The sequence below is a fragment of the Rhea americana genome, unplaced genomic scaffold, assembly GCF_003343005.1.
Source record: "Rhea americana isolate MKP2758 unplaced genomic scaffold, rheAme1 scaffold_410, whole genome shotgun sequence".
In the NCBI taxonomy this organism is placed as follows: domain Eukaryota; kingdom Metazoa; phylum Chordata; class Aves; order Rheiformes; family Rheidae; genus Rhea; species Rhea americana.
Genome location: NW_028186547.1, coordinates 303,617 through 318,169, shown reverse-complemented (window position 1 = coordinate 318,169; position 14,553 = coordinate 303,617). Strand labels below are relative to the sequence as shown.

The 14,553-nt window shown below is 49.6% G+C and overlaps 2 protein-coding genes across 2 annotated transcripts in view; one reads left to right on the top strand and one right to left on the bottom strand.

Annotated features, from left to right (window-relative positions):
- Positions 1-5,378, top strand: part of IFI35 (interferon induced protein 35) — a 10,344-nt gene extending 4,966 nt beyond the window's left edge. Inside the window, exons 9-12 of the mRNA XM_085314762.1 lie at positions 13-116; positions 997-3,888; positions 3,973-4,181; positions 4,651-5,378. Of these exons, the coding sequence (XP_085170888.1) occupies positions 13-116; positions 997-3,888; positions 3,973-4,181; positions 4,651-4,720 (3,275 nt within the window). The 3' untranslated portion in view covers positions 4,721-5,378. The remainder of the gene's footprint in view (positions 1-12; positions 117-996; positions 3,889-3,972; positions 4,182-4,650) is intronic.
- Positions 5,379-5,746: 368 nt separating this feature from the next.
- On the bottom strand, positions 5,747-14,553 carry VAT1 (vesicle amine transport 1; the record flags this gene model as incomplete). The annotated part of the gene is made up of 6 exons (XM_085314779.1): positions 5,747-10,265; positions 11,315-11,556; positions 12,540-12,629; positions 12,714-12,884; positions 13,316-13,523; positions 14,326-14,553. Coding segments are annotated over 6 exons (1,041 nt in total), but the record flags the coding sequence as incomplete, so codon positions are not given.

The window sequence follows — 14,553 nt, the reverse complement described above, 5'->3', positions numbered from 1 at the left end:
CCCCCCGCGCAGTGGCCCGGCGGGTGCTGGAGGCCCGGGAGCACGTCCTGTCCGTTGCAGGGAAGAGCTACCCGCTGGAAGTCACCGCGCACGCCCCGGAGCTGAGCCCTGACGAGGTAGCCGGGAGCCTGCGCCGCGGGCCGGGACGCCGCGCGCCTGCCTCCCGGCCTAATGAGATCTGAAGCGAATTCATTGTTATTCATATTCAAATGAGGAATTAATTTATTTTACTGTGCTAGTAACAGAGGGACAGCCCAGCAGGTTTGCACGCGGCTGTCTGGTATTTGTGCCTGCCAAAGCAAGGGGCAATAATAAGACCAGTGGAAAGCACTTTCCCCCATCCATCTGGTCGCCCATGGGGGAATTCTGTTAACACCTCTGCTGTGCTATTAGCCGACAGGCAAAGCGTGTATTTTTGCRCTCTCTCTCCCTTGCAGGAGAAGTTAGGAGACATGCTAGTGCCCAAGAGGCACTGAAGAGTTCTTGTGTCTCCCTCTGATTTCAGGAGTGTGGGCAGGAGCCATGTCTCGTGTCTTCAGGTCTGTGTGCTGAAAGCACAGGCRTGGCAGTTAGCCAACCTGGCACTGAGGACCTTTCCCCAGGCCTGTGGTACCAGATTGCTTGAAGGACTACAGCTGGAGGATGGGGAGAGCGAGAAGGCAACTGCATATCAGATGCTGAAGGGATTATATTGGAGCCAGAATAGTGGATTTCTTGGTTTGGGGCTGTTTGCACTGCTTGCAGCATGTGCAAGTGGGGCTGCATCTCTGTGCATTTTGGGTAGAAGGTCCAAAAGCTGACTGGCGCTTTCTGTACTGCCTACGTTATGCTCCCACCTAATCTGAAAAGCTGATTGCTGGGAGATGGAGGTGGCAGGTCGTGTCATCTCTTCTGTCAAAATAATGCAGGAACTGTGTCAGGTGCATTTACAACCTCTGTGCCTTGGGGGCCAGTTGTTGGTCCTTGCTTTCTCACCCCTTTGTCCTATTTCTGTAGATCTTCATACATGTTTACATGATAGTTGACTATGGGAAGCTTCCTGCTGGCAAAACCTTCCTGAGGAACTTGCATAAAAGCTACAGCAATGTGCAGATCAACTTTGACTCCAAGCACACACACTGCATAGTCAAGGGGCCATTCACTGAGCTGCAGGCCTTCAGCAGAGATCTGCTGTGCAGCCTGAACATCAAGAGCCAACCAGTCGGAGAGCTTCTCCTGCCGGGATCCAGCCATGCGGCCCAAGGCAGCAGGATCCATGACCACCAGCAAGTGCCTATCTCTGTTGAATCAGCACCAAAGACAGCGAAACTGCCAAACAGGGACCAGGTGTGTGAAAAGGCAGCTGAAGTCCCATCATATCGGGGTCCAGTGGATGTAGAAGCCATGGAGCAGCTGGAAGACTTTTCCCTAGTGATGGACTCAGATATTTACTTGTACATGCAGAGGTTCTGTGCRCCCGAGTATCATCGTGTGCTACGCCAGCATCATGTGGATGTGGTGGACGTTAGCAGCGATGGCATCGTCATACTGTACCTCCAACCATCTGCAGGTGCATCTGGGAACATGGATACCTTGGGACATGCCCGCCTGGCCCTGCAGCAGCTCTACCAGCAGTTAGAAGTGAGCCTGCGCAAGGAGAAGATTGACAAGAGAGGACTGGATGAGAACAACCAGACACAGAGGGTTTTGTCATGTGAGCTGCAGAAACTGTATCCCCARCTGCTCTGCCATGAGGATGAGAGGCAGCTTTATCTTATTGGAAATCTGGTTGATGTTTCCCAGGCCAAGCAGTATCTTCGAGATCTCAGCACCAGAAGAAGGACAGCGCACACAGTCAGCAAGCTAGGCAGCTCCCGGCCGTCACAGCCGGCGACCTCCCACACCACAGAGGCTGCTCTGCACAAGCCCAAAAGTCCAATGGATATCTCACCCTCCGGGCTGAGCCCAGGAAGGTTGGAGCTGAAAGGCGAGCCCAAGCTAGCTGCCAACTTCAGCACTCCAAAAGCTAACAGATCTCAGGCCAGCCCATGGCTTTTGCTGAACCAGAACTCTCCACTGGTGGGCCAAGCACAGCTTTCTGGAAAGCACTTATCAGAGACAGATGTCATCAGTCCAAGTGACCCAACAGCACTGAGCCCGCAAGAGCAGCCTCATGTCACTGCAACAGATGTGGTTTTGAGCTCAGCAGCAGGGGCTCAGCAGAAGGACTCCAAAGAATGGGACCATGTCAAAGGCAGTGCTGTGCTTATGAGATCCAAGAGCCGATCTCCCTCTACAGGCAAAGAAAACAGCATTTTGCAGCATTCTGGAGACTCTAAAGGCTCAAGTCCCATCAAGCACCAACCCCTCACTAGCATGTCTGATACCTTTCAGTCCCTGAATCTCTTTGACACAACAAGGACCTCTTCCACGTTGGACTCTAAATCCTCTGAATCTAAGGCCTCGCTGCGGCGCTCCAATAGCTTCTCTGTGCCAAAGTCAAAGGAAAGCAAGAAGCCTCGAGACACTGTCAGGGCCATCAGTGGCGGCAGTAGGGTGAGTGAAGAAATGAACCTGGACTCTCTGCAGTGGTCTTACCTGAAAGGTGTTTGCTGCTCTGCTATTGATGAACTGTGCAGGGATGGAGGTGTGCAGATCTCAGAGCATCATGCTGGAGACAGCACTGTGCTGACGTTGCAGGCAGAGGACAGGAACAAGCTTTGCAAGGCTAAATGGAAGGTGGAAGCTCTTGTGCGAAAGTGTCCTGACCTTGTGTGTCAGAGTATGAGTTACTCAGAGCTTGCTGTAGATGGGCCAGATGACAATGCCCTGAGTGAACTGTGCAGCCTCTTGCAAGGAAGTTCCATCAAGGTTGGACTAAGCAAAGACAAGTACAAGCTATATCTTGCCTGCCCCAAGGAGATGCTGTCAGGAGTGACTGAGGCTTTCCAGATGTTTTCTTCCAGGAGACTGCATGCCCTGAAGGCTTCCTCTGTGTCACCAGGACCAGCAAGAGCTGTGCGTGCAGAGCCACCAAGTGCCATCCAACCAAGCAGAAGCCAGGATGCCATGATGGGTGCAGACCTTCCCGAAAGCCTGGAGTTCCTACAGATGGGCCTGCAGCAACTGGACATTAATGATAAAGCAGCCCACTCAGTTGAGCTCAAGGGTTTCCAGCTGCAAGGGGCTGAGGAAATGAGAGCTCCCAGCCCTATGCTGGGAGGAAGCAGCCTTCTCAGTCCTACTGGAGTGGATAACCAAAGTTCTGCTGGCCTGAGGGAGCCCCAAGAACAACCAAAGACAAAGCCGTCTATGGAGGAGCCTGACATTGCACGGCTAAAGCAGGTTTTGCCAGACAGATTCCAGTTTGCAAGACACAAGAGCAGAAGAGGCCACAAGGAGGAGATGGGACATATGTGGTCACCGGTTCCTGCAGCAGACAGTGCTCCTCACTCCTTGCCCACCTGGCTCTATAGGACTACCACCCCTGAGCTGCACCAGACTTCAGCAGAGCAGTCACCTGCAGMAGAGCCAAAGGGCCAGGAAAGGGCCCAGGAAAGGGCCCTACTCCCAACTGGCAGGACCAATGTGGAAGAGGAACTTGACCTCTCATYTCTGCAGACCAGAGGTCCCAGCCTTGGACAGGAAACCTGCACTACCCCTCTGAATCAGTGTGATGCCTGCCAGGACTTGTGTGTGACATGTCAGGCACCCTGTGGCCATGCCTTGTGCAGGACATGTTTTGCTGCAGACAGTACCCAGCCAGCTTGCTGCTGCTCCACCTCTCTTACCCCAGGCCACAAGCTCTCAGGGACATTCAGACTCTCCTCCCTGGCGCAAAGCCTGCCTGGTTACTATCGAGACCTAACACTTCAGATTGTCTACAACATCCCTGATGGTGTGCAAGGGGTAGGTACCCAGCCACAGAATCTCAGAAGCTGGATTTGAGGGTCCACACTCAGGTTGTTTAAAACGTTTTCTTCTCATTACAAGGTTGGTGACCCCTGCCCAGGAAGCCCTTACAAGGGGGGAATTTTCCATGCCTACCTGCCTGACAACAGGGAAGGGCAGAAGACAGCAGTGCTGCTGAAGAAAGCATTTGAGCAAGGACTGACATTCCAGATCAAGTCCTTCAGTGGAGAGGAAAAAGTGACATGGGGCCATATCCCACACAAAACCTCTTTGCATGGAGGCAAGGCCAGGTATGGGTCAACTAAATCAAAGCCTTCAGGTATTTCTTAGGAATGACAGGAACAAAATCAGACATCCCTGGGATCTGGGGCTTTTCCAGACTCCCACAKGGCAGAGTTGGTGCCTTCCTTTGCTCCATCTCATAGGGCAGCTGCAGTGTGGCAGATCAGCACCGGCACGCTCCAGCTAAAGCCCTTAGCTGTCCCATGTTTCTAACCCCCTGCCCCCGCAAGAATTGTGGGCCCTGTTCACTTGCAGCTCTTTTTCCTAGCTTCTATTGTGACAGCTCCCTGCAGCCAGCTCCAGGTGCCAGCTGTGGCAGTGCAAACAGCTACGTTTAGCTGCTGCTTGTAGCTCCAGGGAATAGGACTTCCATTCTCACCCATTACAAGGATAGGGCTAAAGTAAACTGTCCCCTCTGCCCCAATGATTTTGGTACCTTCACCAGCATTCACACTGCTTCCCTCTCTGTCCCCACAGGAATGGCTATCCAGATTCCCAGTATCTCCATGAGGTTTGCACAGTCCTGAAGAAATTGGGCATCGCGTAAGACCCCCCTGTCTGAGCAGCCACATCCCATTCCCTCGCTTCCCCTTCCTTCCCAGCTGCATTACCTGCAGCTCAAAGCTGACAGCTCAGGGAAAAGCCGTGTTTTCTCCAGAGTTCTTTGCATCCCCCACAGTAGCCAGAAATCTGTACAGTAGTGATAGCGGCTCCTCCAGCCCCCCTCCCCCCCCAAGTCCCAGCTTGAATCTGAGCTTCACTCCTGCTCCTAYTGAAAGCATGTCTTCACTAGCTGGTTAAGCAGGAGCTGGTTTCAACACTGGCTCCAGGTTGAGCCTCATGTGGCTTTCAACAGGGAGCCAATAACTCAAATCTAGGCAGGAGCCTGCTTGTGGCCTAGCCCCACCTTCTGCAACTCTGCTCCCCCTCTGGCTAATACAGGCACCAGCCACCTCTAGAGCCTATGTCAAAGCAGAGCTGTCGTTAGTTTCAGCTGTTAACTTAGACATTTCATTCCTCAAGTAGACAGCCCTGAGCTACAGCCCCTCCCCAGCACCTGTGCTGGGGACAGCAGGAAGCCTTATGTTCTCGTGGAGGGAACATTAACAGGTTTCAGCTCCTTAGACAGCTGCCTCCCATGAGGATATGCAGACATGGACTGTCTCAACATGAAGACATGCAAATAAACAAGCTTTATTCCCCCATTTCTAACAGTGGTTGCTCATCCTTTGTCTTATGGTCACCCCAGGCACCTATTTCAACCTAGCCTAGCTATAGAAACATCTAGATACAGATTACAGTGCAGAGGCCAGCAACAGGCTTTGCAAACAAAAAATGGCTATAGCTGCCCTGCAGAACAGAGTGTTACAAGATGGATGCAACACTTGAGGCAACAATTAACATTTGTCCTTGAGAGCAGAGGCATCTTCTCACCCTGGAAGAGCTATTAACATTGATAAACTGAATGTGTCCGCTCCCTGCCTGCCTGCAGAAGCAACAGAAGTGCTTTAGAGGCTGAGCTGGGGGCAGAGGGTTCTGCTCTGGCAGGCGATTGAGCAGCATGCCACTGAGGATTTTGTTATGCTTTTAATTAACATTTGAAACACATAAGGCATATGGTAACATTAGACAGAGGAGCATTACACATTATAGTCATGTAAACAGCATTGGCACACTTGCTTTCTGTCCAACTTGGTTACACGCGCAAAGCGGAATAATATTTTTTAAACAAAGATTTTTCCAAGTGTCTGTAAGGATGTGTCGCTCGTATCACAGATCTGCAAATCAGCATGACTCAGACTGTACAGACCAGACCATATGTTGTAAGAGGCTCAGAGTCTAATGCATTTTACATCACACTTGCATACTACTTGCCAGTCACACTTTGCCATCACCAGGGCTTAGAACAGCAGAGACTTCATTTGGCAACAACAGTGGTTTTACACCTATAGTAGCAGCTGTTAGCGGGCCAGGATCCTGCACTGATTAAAGCCTGATTCCCACAACACTTCTTACTTGTCAGTGGTCACACAATTCTCATATAACACAGGTATTCTGAAATGAAATATACAGCTAAACTCCTGCCCCCCTCTCCAAGTATCTTCAATCTTTGTTAATGGTACAGATTTTAGTAGTGGTTGTGCTCCTCTCTGCAAGCAGAGGCTGCTTCCCTTTCTCTTCTACAGTTAGCATGCAACACAAATGAGCTTGAGAGAAATCAGAATCAAAAACTTGACTAAAGCTGCCTGGTGATAGCAAAAGAGTTGCATTTTGTCTAAGACCAGAACTGCCAAAACTGTCAKTCCAAAAAGGCAACTACAGTAATGACACTGGAGTGGCATTTAAACAGTTACCCCTGTCTTTAGTAATGTAAGCACATACACCCAATGCAGTGCCTACACAGCAGAGCAAGAGGCAGAGGGGCAGGGTGAAGGAAGCCTTTGTTTCTCAGCTCAGGAACTCATTACTCATGCTTTTCACCTGGCCTCTTCTACTCATGGCACAGCCTGTGGTTCAGACAATCAGTAGAATAAACATTAAACTGCACTTCTGATATCTGGAACAGCATGCACAGCTTAAGCACAGGAATCTCCTGTTTTCCTGATAGTATGAGTTTGCCCTAAACAGTTAAGCAACATCTGGAATGGAATGATTTTTTTTTAATACTATTTTTTTTTGCTTTGGTCCTTGATACACAACCTGCTGGTTAACTTTAATGAGTTAAGACACTAAGTTGTTTGACATAGGTTTCATACTTATTGGCCCATAAAAATGTTTGTCCATAAAAAAGACTATTATAAGAAGAAAACAGAGAGCATTAAAACCTTGTTCTTCACTGCCTCACTAATTAATCCTAGCCTTTCTGTAGAAAACATTGTTGCTACTGAGGGACCAAACAAATAAGTCAAATTCAGTAACTGAAGACTATAGTAATTGCTCAGAACTCATAGGCTGGAAAGGGTTTCAGAAATTCGTAGATAGAAAATATACTAGCAGCTACTCTACAAGAGCTGGGAGCCCTGACTGTTTCTAGAGAGCCAAGGCACAGGCAGCAGGTAATGCCTCACGTGAAGAGGGATTCTGAGCCAAACAGTCATTATGGGGGAGACAGTTGCTTTACAATACAACTCTTCTGGATTCAGGAGCACAGAACATCCAAGACAGCCCTGGAAAGTCTGCAGTACACGTAAAGAGGGGTGTCGCATTCAAGGAAAGTCAAACTACATCACCAGTGTTCACAAAACAGAGCTAGCAAGAATCACAAAAGGTTTTTGGCAGTAATTTGAAAGGCCTGAACGGGAAAGGCTCTGGTGACTTCCCAGTCATTACAAGCATGCAGAGAAGGCACTGAGATACTGTTTTCTGTGGTGTATCATAAGGCAGCATAYGTCAGGTGTCCTACAAGCAGTTTCAAGATTCCCACTTTCTTCCATCACTCTATATTAAGATGGACTAGCGTGTCCATCTTAAGCCTTAAGCCTTGCTGTGCTGCCTAATCTAAGGCCATCCAAGTAAGGCACTAGGCATGCACTTGGTTGAGAGTAAAGCAGAAAAAGATGTTACTGTAAAACACAATTGGATAGTTCCCCCTTTACACATTTGCAGAATCTGAAGATTTGCAGTGCTGTGTGCCATTTGAGCATGCTGCGCTTTCATCAAGGTGAAGTCAGGTTTCACAGAGGAACAGGTCCAGACTTTCCATCTCATCAATTTAGACAGTCGTTCTGTTGTTAGACATGGTAAAGCAGCATTAGACACTGTTTCATTTCATCTAAATTAGCAGGATAGAGGAAGGTTGAGAGCAGAAGCAGCAAGATTTTAGATTCAGAAAAGGTTAAGCGTTGTGATATGAATTTCACATGTTTATGAAGTTCACATAACAAGTGCAAGAAATGGAAAGATACGGATCTGTGACTGCGCACCAGCCCTTCTCCAAGGTCCTAGATTATGGGGCTGTTTTAATATTTAAAAGTTAATCAGAGCAAGTGCACAGGAGTCCATGTCTATGTATCTTTAATAGGTAGCAAAACTAGGGACTGCTAGCACCTGAAATACAAGCTGCAMTGATAGATGGGAGGAGCACCATTTATTTCTCCTGTAGAGGATACAGCTGACAGAGGAAGAAGCCGTATTCTCTTGCTACTTGCAGAGAAAAACTCTCATGGCAGTGTTTTACTGTTCTTGAGCAGTGCAAGGCTTCACACGCAGGGCCCTAGCCAAGCACACCCTTTCCATCCTAGAGTTTGGTTGAGCAGCACTCCTAGCAGCAAGCATTGCTCCTGGAGTCCAAGCTCTTCCACAATGGGCAGCTCTCCTCGGTGCCCTCACATTTATCTTTTCAAATCCAAAATGAAGCCTAAAACCCTGCAGCACCTACAATCCATGACAAAGTCTCAAACTGCTAAAGCAAGCGCAAATTGCAATGCAGTCACCCAGGGTTGAAAAAAAAAAKGGGGGGGGCAAAAAAAGAGTACAACAGGAAGGAGGGGCACCACCCATGACCTTAAGTGCTTACAGATTTAGGTTTAGCCCCCTGCACAATGACATTTCCAAGTGCATGGAAAAAAGAAGAGGAGGAGAAATGAAGTTCTAGTCTGGGAGGAACACCCCAGGTGGTTTCTAAAGCCTTGGTGCTGTAAGAGAGCCTAAGAATGCCAAAATTGGCAATTTTAAGGGCAAGAAGAGGAAAATCCTACTGCAGCACCAAACCACAACACATGAGATGGTCTGAAGATTTTCTAAAGAGAAAGTTAGAAGAAAATGGAAAGCGCGATTGAAACTTCTCAAGATGCCCAGGCCAAGAGGCTTGACACAGAACTAGACAGTTTGCCATCTGTACTTGCAACTCAATGATAGCTTCACTGAATGACTGTCATGGAATCCTAAGCTAGCCCTGAATTTTCTGCAAAGCAGGTTTGCAGAATTGGTTCTTGCCAGTTGCTTTCCAAACCACATCATCTTCTCTCTCCCCAGTGCCCAGGGCATGGCACAAAGCAAGCCTTTACAGCTGCTCATCCCTGTCTTGCTGTCATCTGATTCCACACTGCAGCCCTTGGAAATACAAACACGAGGGTGAAGTTTAGCCTTAACAATATCAACGTGAAGCCCAACATTAATAAAGCACAGAGCCAACACCAATTGTTCGAGTCATTTCTGAGACACAGTTGAGTCCTTATGGTCTCTAAAATCAGACAGTTTGGCCTCACTTTATAATTTGGGATCAGAAAAYGGACAAGATCACAGTAGCTAACTGAAATAATTATTCAGTATTTAGACACGAAGCAGACCAGCCTCTCAAGTCATTTGCTGATTGCAAAGGGAAGTGACTGCAAATTAAGAGTGCAATACRCTACAGACTCCAAAATGCCAAGCTGATTATTTACAAGGCAAGGACAAGATGACCTGCTACTATCACACTGGTATTAGAGGCCTGTGAAAGTAGAAGGGAAAGAGCAATAACTGTAAATTGCAGAGTAGCCAGTGCTAGAATAAGACTAGGCCAGACACATTTTTTTCTGGCTACTTAAGAAGCTTACACAGTTTGGCCCATTCTTTGCTGAACATGCTTCTCAAAGGTGACAGGGCAAGTGCTACTACAGGGGCTCAGTTTCTGTGGAGATACTCGGCAGCTGCTGTAATATTTTACGCTTCCATTTTACAGCAATAGCCTAGGCAGTTGCTAATTACTAGCTGTCTGGAAGCTTCAGTTGCACTGCCAGAGGAAAATAAGATTAGCTTGGAATTTCAGTAGAGAAACAAGTGATTAGAAAAGTATGTGAAATAAACAGGCTCCAAAACATAAAGCTAGGGCAAGAGGCATATCTGGCAAAGGGCCAGTCATGACAAGAGCATGCAAACCTCATCTGAACTTTAACCACGATGCTCCTGTATTGATGAAGGTGAAAGCTATTGATCTGTCCATTTCCAGGTCCCAAAGAGATCAGGGAATTAAACCATGAATTCACAATCTGCACAGATCTCTCTCCTCATTAGTTCTCTTCTTTCTTGGATTCTTCCTTTGGTACTTCAGGAACCAGGATGACCTTCCCAACATTCTTCTTCTCTTGCATCTGCCTCATGGCATCTACCACCTAGAAAAAACAGGAATCCCATGACACCCACATCCACCATGCAGTGCAGTCACACCCTTCCTGGGCTCCTTTGGTCCACCCACATTAGCCTGAAAGGATCCACGAGGTGACTTTCCCAGCAGTCCAAGTAAGTGCCAGACATCTGAGCACATCCACGCAGATGCATTTTGGACAAAGCTGGTCAGCTACCTGAGACTGCTGACAGAAAACTCCTCAAGAATTCACGTATACCACAGAAAGGATGCTCTACTGTACACACTGAACAAGACAGCAGAGGTGTGGAAAAGAAGCTCTAGTGACACACAGAGGGAAACACTGCAGAGACACAGCCAACAGCCAGAAGGACAACACTCCTACCACCTACACAATCCTAGAACAAAACATTTACAGGTTTTTAAGCAAAACAGCACCTGGGCCAGGCCTGGAATCAACACAGTTTTCCTTAAACATTTGCCTCAGATTAGGTTGCAAGTCAGTAATAACAATGGATCATTACCGAGTCCTTCGCTCCCCTGCAATAGCCCATAACCCAGAAAAAGATTTCAAGGGAAGCAACTGACTTGGACACAGTGATGCAGTAGCATCAAGCTACATCAGATCTGCTAAAAAAGCTGCAGCTTCCCTTTCAACACCCTCATTCTGCTTCACTGTCTGGGCTCTCTTCTGTCTATGAAAGGGCAGCAGCAACGTTCCCAGGTGTCTGCGTAAGTACAGCATACAGACTCAGGGCAGTCTCCAGCCTGATGTATAACCCTATCGCTTCATGGGCTGCTGCTGCCCATAAAACACAGCCAAGCACCTGCTCTACTCCACAGGGATGCTGTCTGGCACTGTCCAGCTCTGTGCATTGGAGCAGAAGACCCTGGCCACTTTCCTTCCCCTTAAACCTTAAAAGGGAGGAGGGTGCTGAATAGCCGAGAACAGCTGCTTGTTAGCAGCTTGCAACATTTCAGCCCCCATGAATGAGGTGCTCATCTTGAGCCAGAATTTACTGTGCAGAGAAAACTACTTTCTGGTCGCTGGCAGCCTGTACATTAGCTCAGACTCACCTGTTCAAAGGGCCATACAGAGTCTATCTTGGGCTTGATCTTGCCTTGGTTGTATAGGTTAATCAGCTTGGCTATAACACCTCCAAGAAGCTCATTCTCTTGATCCAAGTTTCCAAGGTCATAGCCACACACAGCCTTATTATGGTGTAGGAGCTGCAAGGCATTGATGCTGAACTGGTTCCACCAGGTTTTAGCCATAGCCATGAGGTTCTTCTTCTGCCCAGTAACCAGGTTTGACACTCCTAAAAAGAAAACAAGCCACAAATAAGTTGGAGTTAGAACAACACAAAAGGCAGCAAGCATCTCATGTAATGGGTCAGACAATACCCAGCGTAACAGCTGCTCAAACAGTAGAGCAGCTGTGAGAACTGGACCATATCAGGATCTGCCCAATCAATCCTCAGTGAAAGCATGGACCTGCTCTGGCCACAAGGTGTGCAGACTGTGGAGTATCAGCACCCAAGTACTGAAAAAATAAAGAACTCCCCCCTCCCCAGGAGGGCAGTAGCAGAACAGCTAGACTGATGCACTGGCAGAGTCAAGAGAGGGTCACATGTCACAATTAGCCACACTGGCAGGACAGAAGTCCCCTCTGCCGCAGCCAAGCTTCCCGAGAGAAGCTGCATGCTGCAACGGTTAACTGCTGGAACAACAGAGGCGACACTCTGATGCAAGTGTCTGGAATCCCACTGGGGGCTGTATGACTGCTTTGTCTACAGGGACAAAAATCACAGTGTTTCAGGGCTAAGCAATGGAGAGATAAGTATTCAGTAGCTTCAAACCTCATCACCCACACACCCCTTAATAAAAAAGCCAGTTTCTATTAGTGCTCTACATTAAGCCAGCCGAGACAAAGCAGCTGTGCCAGTGTTCCTCCAGAAGGACATTCCAGCTTCCCCTGCAGGCACTTATCCACACTCGACAAGCAATCTACTCATGGGTGGGCAGAGCACTGCAGTCTATGACCAGAGCTCTCAGAATAAGGCACAAATCTCACTCCTCTCAGAGCCCCACCCAGGTGGAACATCTTAAAAACCCTGATGAAATAACTGAACTCTAAGAGAGCATCAAGCAACTGTGACACTCCCTCATAGCCTTGTGACCAAGCTCGGAGCAATACAGAGCATTCCCATGCAGATCACACCCACTCTGCTATCACATGGTCCCTCATAAACAGGAGCTCAGGCTTTGGACACACTGCTGAGCAGACAGCTCTCACACTCACCGTAAGTTATGAGTTTGCCCATTGGCTTCAAGAGGTGAAAAGCTTTGGATGTATCAGATCCTCCCAGAGGGTCCATGACAATGTCAACACCTAGAGAGAATTGCAAATAACTAAACATTTCTTTGTATTTTAAGGAAATGCAAGACGCTTGTAGAAATCCTCCACATACAGTACCTTTGGGAGAGATTTTCCGGACCTCTTCTACATAATCCATCGTTCTGTAGTCAATGGGGTGAGCAACGCCACTCTCCCTGAGTGCATCATGCTTGGAGGCAGATGCTGTGCCAAAAATGGTGACATTTTCTATTGTCTTGCACAGCTGAATAGCAGCAGTTCCTACACCACCTGAAAATAAGCCGAGAGAAAGTTTTAGAAACAAAGAGGGAATTAAGAGCAGCTGGAAAGCCTCTGGATACGTAAGTTATCCCTGCTTGTACCAATCCTGCAACTTCAGTAGGGCATGGAATAAAGGCTTTGTCTTAGGCAGACTAAAACTTGCAAATCATGCCAGGGAAGACCAATTCAGGTTTCTGTAAAATGGARTTAGTCCCTTACACCTCTGCCAGGGCTTCGGAGGCAATAAGACCAGTTCAACTGCGTAGTAGTTTCCAGGGGATTTGCCAGTGTCTGTGTCAAAGTGACATCTACGTCTCTGGCAGATGATATTTTGTCAGTCCAGCACTATTGCAATTGCTTCATGGCCTTATGCCCCCCCCCCCCATTAAGAAGCTGTGTATTGAGGCCAAGAGTTGCAGCATGGGCTGACAACTGTTTACCTGCAGCCATGTGGATGAGGACACTCTGGTTGGGTCTCAGGTTTCCAAAGTCAAAGAGGATCATGTAGGCAGTAATGTAGTTGACAGGAAAAGCAGCTCCTTCCTCGAAGCTCATTCCCTCGGGCATCAACCAGGTCTGATTAGCTGGCACATTCACGACTTCTTGCCAGAGCCCTGACCTAGCCAGTACCATCACCCTATCACCGACCTAAAACCAAAGAAGCCACAGGTTGGTCTGAAAGGAGCTCCAGGCTTGCAGAAGAGTCATTGCACCCTTGCCCTCTGTATGCCAGAAGCAGGCACAGAGGCAGTGTACCCTGCGGGCAGCTCCCAGCGCCTGTGCCGCTCCGAGGTCTGGACGGGTGCCCACAGCCTGCACRCCGCTCGTCAGACGAATTGCGGCATGGCACTTCGCTACGGACCTGGTCACGTGCCAGATGCTCCGGAGGGACTGCAGGCTCCTGCGGTTCAGGCTTGCGGCCGACGCACTGCCCAGCTGCCCTGTCCCCAGGCAGGGTCCCAGCAAGGCAGAGGCACAGCGCTGTGCCCAGCCCCAGCCTAAGCTGGCAGCACGAGTCCAAACGACTTAAAGCATTTCTGCTGCCCTGCAAGGAGCAGTCTGCCAGCAGGCAAGAGCCTTGGGGCAGTACTTAAATCAACAGAATCCGTCCTGGAAAAAGCAGGCCCAACTCCAGGCAAAGCTCCACGATCTAAGCTGCAAACGCGAAGGCCGAAGCATCCCTGAAACCCACTCTCAGGCGCCAGCCAAGGGACGTCGGCAGGCTGCGCGGTGGGAGGGGACCCGGYGGGGCTCATGGCTGCCCTCGGACCTCCGACGGGCCCAGGTGTTTTCCCCGGGGGGGCACCGGCACCGTCCTGCCTTTGACGAAAGGGGTTGGGGAGACTCCGTCCGGCAGCTGCACCCCAAAGCGCGTCCTACCGCCCTGGCACGACCCCCCGGGCCAGCGGACCCCCTTCGCCCCACCGGCCCCCCCGCGGCTCCCCCTCACCTGCCGGCCGCGGACGCCGTCGCCCAGGGCGCACACGGTGCCGGCGCACTCCATCCCGGGGCAGGAGGGCGGCGGCGGCTGCCGCTCGTACAGCCCCTGCCGCGCCAGCAGGTCGGCGAAGTTGAGSCCGCAGGCGCGGACGCGCACCGAGAGCTCGCCGGGCCGCGGGCCGCCGCCGCGCCGCGCCTGCACCTTCACCTTCTCGTAGCCGCCGAAGCCCGTCAGCAC